Source organism: Neoarius graeffei, chromosome 9, assembly GCF_027579695.1.
Source record: "Neoarius graeffei isolate fNeoGra1 chromosome 9, fNeoGra1.pri, whole genome shotgun sequence".
In the NCBI taxonomy this organism is placed as follows: Eukaryota; Metazoa; Chordata; class Actinopteri; order Siluriformes; family Ariidae; genus Neoarius; species Neoarius graeffei.
Genome location: NC_083577.1, coordinates 13602824 through 13609346, shown reverse-complemented (window position 1 = coordinate 13609346; position 6523 = coordinate 13602824). Strand labels below are relative to the sequence as shown.

Here is a 6523-nt window from a genome sequence, read left to right as displayed (position 1 = left end):
CCTGGGGCTCGAACCCGGACCTTCTTGCTGTGAGGCGACAGCGCTAACCACTACACCACCGTGCCGCCCTCATCTTAATGTTTGTGTCATAATTTAAAAAAAAAAAAAAGTGCACCTTTAAAGTGGTAGGCATGTTGTGTAAATCAAATGGTGAAAACCCCCAGAAAATCCATTTTAATTCCAGCTTGTAATGCAACAAAACAGGACAGACACCAAGGGGGATGAATACTTTTGCAAGGTACTTTTGCAATACTTTTGTACATTTATACACACACACACTTGGTGGCACGGTGGTGTAGTGGTTAGCACTGTCCCCTCACAGCAAGGAGGTCCTGGGTTTGAGGCCATTGGGTGATGGGGGGCCTTTCTGTGTGGAGTTTGCATGTTCTCCCTGTGTCTGCGTGGGTTTCCTCCAGGTGCTCCGGTTTCCCCCCACAGTCCAAAGACATGCAGGTTAGGCTAATTGGTGGCTCTAAATTGACCATGTGTGAATGGTTGGTTGTCTGTGTTCGCCCTGCAATGATCTGGCGACTTGTGTACCCCGCCTCTCGCCCATAGTCAGCTGGGATAGGCTTCAGCTTTTCCCACAGGATAAGCGGCTATGGATGGATGATGGATACACGCTTATCTATCTGGATATGTATTTCCACTCACTATACAGGTGTGTGTGTGTGTGTGTAGATAGATAGATATAGTACTTCCTTTTTCATCTTTACCAATGATCCCAGAGTGCATTGTAGATTCAATTCAAATTCCAATGCTCTACACGGATTTATACAAATGCTGTTTTAAATAAGGTGTGTGTGTGTGTGCGTGTGTGTGTGTGTGCGCGCGCGCGCGCGCGTTTCTCTAGCCTGCGAGCTCAGTTCACAGGGAAGAGTGAGTGTGTGAACTGGCTGCATGGAAGCGGGAGTGTGGAAGCAGCTGAGTGGGAGATCAGCTTCTTTTTCCCGACAGAGTGCACACTGGCTGTAATCAAACCCAATATTTCAGAGGAGCTCAGAGGTACTGTACTAAATCAGAGTTGTTTATGGCAACTGCACATTCTGTTTGGTGTCATTCCATAGTTTTTGTGCGTACACCACACAGTTACTCAAATGGCAAAATTTTGATGGCTCATTGGTTTGGCAATTAATTCAGATATGCAGTTTGTTCCTGCTGTAACAAAGTGTATAGCACCTTTCATACATAAACTGCAGCTCAAACTGCTTCATGAGGAAATTAAACAGATAATAAAGAGGAAAAAATGAAATGGGAACATCATAAGCAGCAATAATATTAATATATACATATAAATAATTAGGAATATCAGCAAAATGATACTGAATACAAATGGAATAAATATGAATCAGAGCTTGTAAAAGAAAAGTATGAGAGTCTGTTTTTAGGTGCATGAAATCAGAATAGTGCTTCACCGCAATTATTTTTGTTGGTGGTGTAAACATTAGCTACAGTTGTTCACTACCCAATGTGAAATAAAAATAAGAAGCTCCTGATTAGTGTGATGTTGCTTTAATGGTAATTACCAGCTTTTACTTGACAAGAAATTACTGGGGAACCGAAGTTTCTAGAAATAATTTAATCAATATGCAGGCCTTTCATATTTCAATGTAAAAGAACAATCAGGACTGTAGCTTACCTTGTTTTTGTACTTCTGACCATCCTCCAGATACATCTTGAATCTGCTGGGTTGGTTGGTTTGTTTGTTTAACAAATATATTTTCCACAGAGGAGATCTTGGGGGAGATCCGAGCTTCAGGATTCACCATCTTTCAGCAGAAGGAAATGGTTTTGTCCAGGGAGATGGCTGAGGAATTCTACAAACAGCACAGGGACAAGCCATTCTTCAACCAGTTACTGGATTACATGTGTCGGTGAGATCATATATACTGTCTCACAAATTCTACTTTTCTCTTATAGCAGGGTAAATGTGTTCACCATGAATTTTAATTCTGTTTTAGTATATAAAACATACATCTGATATGCCTACTGTTACAAAGCACTGACACTGAACACTACTTCCAAAAATGTTAAACATAATTACAATTTTAAAGTCCATTTATATGGGTGCCGGTCATACAAGTACCCGTGTATACTATTACTATACATAATATGCTGCGTATATAATACAACCCCGATTCCAAAAAAGTTGGGACAAAGTACAAATTGTAAATAAAAACGGAATGCAATAATTTACAAATCTCAAAAACTGATATTGTATTCACAATAGAACATAGACAACATATCAAATGTCGAAAGTGAGACATTTTGAAATTTCATGCCAAATATTGGCTCATTTGAAATTTCATGACAGCAACACATGTCAAAAAAGTTGGGACAGGGGCAATAAGAGGCTGGAAAAGTTAAAGGTACAAAAAAGGAACAGCTGGAGGACCAAATTGCAACTCATTAGGTCAATTGGCAATAGGTCATTAACATGACTGGGTATAAAAAGAGCATCTTGGAGTGGCAGCGGCTCTCAGAAGTAAAGATGTGAAGAGGATCACCAATCCCCCTAATTCTACGCTGACAAATAGTGGAGCAATATCAGAAAGGAGTTCGACAGTGTAAAATTGCAAAGAAAGAGTTTGAACATATCATCATCTACAGTGCATAATGTCATCAAAAGATTCAGAGAATCTGGAAGAATCTCTGTGCGTAAGGGTCAAGGCCGGAAAACCATACTGGGTGCCCGTGATCTTCGGGCCCTTAAGGCCAATTTACGCTGACAACCCAGTCCTCGCAGATAGCGTCGCAGACAGTGTCTGCGTAGCCCCCTCACCTTCGCAGACGCTCTGCGCGCACCTCCCAAAAATTGTGACCACCGCAGAAGCCTCGCAGACAGCGCCGCAGACAAGAGGGCTCTGATTGGTCCACTCTACCTGTTTATGCTGTAAACGCACTTCCGCTTCCCTGCTTTCCCGGTTTGGTTTGTTTTCACGACCGGCATTTTTAAAAACACGAGCGAAGATGGAGCAGCATGAAGAGCGGTTGATTGAGGAAGTACGTACATCTATGCGACTCCAGTTCTAGTCATTATATTAAAAAAAAAAAAAAAAGTTCTAGTCATTATAAGTAACCGGAGGATAAACACTCCACTAACCACACCCACCAACTACTCCTAGCGACTTCGCGCCCCCTTGTGTTGTGCCGGTGAATAACATCGCGCACGCCTATTACTCCCCGCTCAACGATAAATTACAACTGTCTGCGAAAAGCCATCTGCGAAAGCCTTGTCGCAAGAGTATGCAGAGGCCTTTAGACAGCACTGCATCACATACAGGCATGCTTCTGTATTGGAAATCACAAAATGGGCTCAGGAATATTTCCAGAGAACATTATCTGTGAACACAATTCACTGTGCCATCCGCTGTTGCCAGCTAAAACTCCATAGTTCAAAGAAGAAGCCGTGTCTAAACATGATCCAGAAGCGCAGACGTCTTCTCTGGGCCAAGGCTCATTTAAAATGGACTGTGGCAAAGTGGAAAACTGTTCTGTGGTCAGACGAATCAAAATTTGAAGTTCTTTATGGAAATCAGGGACGCTGTGTCATTCGGACTAAAGAAGAGAAGGACGACCCAAGTTGTTATCAGCGCTCAGTTCAGAAGCCTGCAACTCTGATGGTATGGGGTTGCATTAGTGCGTGTGGCATGGGCAGCTTACACATCTGGAAAGACACCATCAATGCTGAAAGGTATATCCAGGTTCTAGAGCAACATATGCTCCCATCCAGACGACGTCTCTATCAGGGAAGACCTTGCATTTTCCAACATGACAAAGCCACACCACATACTGCATCAATTACAGCATCATGGCTGCGTAGAAGGGGGGTCCGGGTACTGAACTGGCCAGCCTGCAGTCCAGATCTTTCACCCATAGAAAACATTTGGCGCATCATAAAATGGAAGATACGACGACAAAGACCTAAGACAGTTGAGCAACTAGAAATCAAATCAAGTTTATTTGTACAGCGCTTTTAACAATAAACATTGTCGCAAAGCAGCTTTACAGAATTTGAACGACTTAAAACATGAGCTAATTTTATCCCTAATCTATCCCCAATGAGCAAGCCTGTGGCGACGGTGGCAAGGAAAAACTCCCTCAGACGACATGAGGAAGAAACCTCGAGAGGAACCAGACTCAAAAGGGAACCCATCCTCATTTGGGCAACAACAGACAGCCTGACTATAATATTAACAGTTTTAACAGGTATAACCCTCAACTGTCCTCATGGGGCCGTCCTTCACAGGAGTGGGGCGATAAAACTCCGACCAGACACAGGGCACCAGGATGGATCAAGCAGGTCTGAGGGGCAGAAGAGGCCAGCATCTCAATCCCAGGATCAACATGTAACATATAGAATCCTACATTAGACAAGAATGGGTTAACATTCCTATCCCTAAACTTGAGCAACTTGTCTCCTCAGTCCCCAGACGTTTACAGACTGTTGTAAAGAGAAAAGGGGATGTCTCTCAGTGGTAAACATGGCCTTGTCCCAACTTTGAGATGTGTTGTTGTCATGAAATTTAAAATCGCCTAATTTTTCTCTTTAAATGATACATTTTCTCAGTTTAAACATTTGATACGTCATCTATGTTCTATTCTGAATAAAATATGGAATTTTGAAACCTCCACATCATTGCATTCCGTTTTTCTTTACAATTTGTACTTTGTCCCAACTTTTTTGGAATCGGGGTTGTATATTAGAATGACAAACCTTGCAGCTGACACTTTTCTCAGGCCCTTCCTCTTGTAGAAGGTTAATCAACACCTGACTAATCAGATTCAAGAATTCAACAGCGCCATGGTATAATTGTAACCCACTGCATATGTACATATATCAGTTTAGAACAGCATTGTCATCATGAATGTTTCTCTTTGATTGATTTTGTACTTTTTCCTCATCTCGTCCTTGTACCCAAAGTATGTGTCCTTTTGAATTTTGTGCATTTTTAACTAAACTTAAATGACAAAACTCACTGCTATCATCACATTCACATTAATATTGTATATTCTATCCTATATAAAGACTAGAGAGCTGATTTTCAGTAAATCTGTATCTTACTGTTTCCACCAGTGGTCCGTGTACGATGCTGATTTTGTCTAAAGAGAATGTGGTAGAGGAGTGGAGGACCATGATGGGCCCTGCTGACCCCAGTAAGGCAAAAGAGACAGCACCGGGGTCACTGAGAGCTCGCTTTGCTAAGGACATCCTGGAGAATACTGTGCATGGTTCATCCAGCTCACAGCATGCACAGGAGGAAATACAGCTCATCTTCAGGGAGATCAGCTCAGAGAGTCAAGTTATCAGTACAGGAGATGATGAGATAAATCCATGAGCTAATCTAATTGGCCTTTAACTATTAAAAACACATTAGCAGATAAAGCATATATTTGAAATGTTAATAAATCACTCATTAGCTCACATGGCTATAGGCCCGTGAGCTATTGCCAATCTACAATCATCCATCCACAATTCACAAAAATCGCTACTCCTTCCTGAGTTTTCAGTGGATTTTGATTGTTTTATTTGGAAGATCAAATTGCTTTAATTGTTCTCATAAAGAGCAATTTAAATAATTATAAAGGAGTCCGGTTTCTCATGGTATGGCCATGTGTACTGTTTATGGCAACTGCACATTCAGTTTGGGGTCTGTATCAGCAGGCCATAGTTTGTTTGTGTGTACACCACACAATTACTCAAGTGGCAAAATTTTGATGGCTTATTGGTTTAGCAATTAATTCAGCTATGCAGTTTTTTCCTGCTATAACAAATTGTATAGCACCTTTCATACATAAACTGCAGCTCAAACTGCTTCATGAGGAAATTAAACGGGTAATAAAAGAGACAGGAAAAAATGAAATGGGAACATAATGAGCAGTAATAACATACAGTGCCTTGCAAAAGTATTCATCCCCCTTAGTGTTTGTCCTGTTTTGTTGCATTACAAGCTGGCATTAAAATGGATTTTGGAGGGTGAGCACCATTTAATTTACACAACATACCTACCACTTTAAAAAGGTACACATTGGTTTTTTTTAATTGTGACAATAAGATGAAAAAAAACAGAAATCTGGAGTGTGTATAAGTATTCACCCCCTTTCGTATGAAATCCCTAAATAAGAACTGGTACAACCAATTCACTTCATAAGTCACATAATTATTTGATTAAGATCCACCTGTGTGCAATCAGTGTTACATGATCTGTCATATGATGTCTGTATAAATCATGGAAGGACCCTGACTCTGCTACACTACTAAGCAAGCAACATGAAAACCAAGAAGCACTCCAAACAGGTCAGAGAAAGTTGTAGAGGTTGGGTCATAAAAGATATCCCAAACTTTGAATATCCCAGGGAGCACCATTAAATGGAAAGAATATCCCAACTGGTAGCTACTACAAAACTAACGAGAGGGCTGCCCACCAAAACTCTCAGACCGGGCAAGGACGGCATTAATCAGAGATGCAACAAAGACACCAACAATAACGCTGAGGGAGCTGCAAAGATCCATAGTGGTGAT

At 41.3% G+C, this 6523-nt stretch overlaps 1 protein-coding gene across 1 annotated transcript in view; it reads left to right on the top strand.

Moving 5' to 3' along the window:
- LOC132891137 (thioredoxin domain-containing protein 6-like) overlaps positions 1 to 5339 on the top strand; it is a 51943-nt gene extending 46604 nt beyond the window's left edge. Inside the window, exons 13-15 of the mRNA XM_060928597.1 lie at positions 854 to 1005; positions 1730 to 1874; positions 5078 to 5339. Of these exons, the coding sequence (XP_060784580.1) occupies positions 854 to 1005; positions 1730 to 1874; positions 5078 to 5339 (559 nt within the window). The remainder of the gene's footprint in view (positions 1 to 853; positions 1006 to 1729; positions 1875 to 5077) is intronic.
- The last annotated feature ends 1184 nt before the right edge of the window (positions 5340 to 6523 follow it).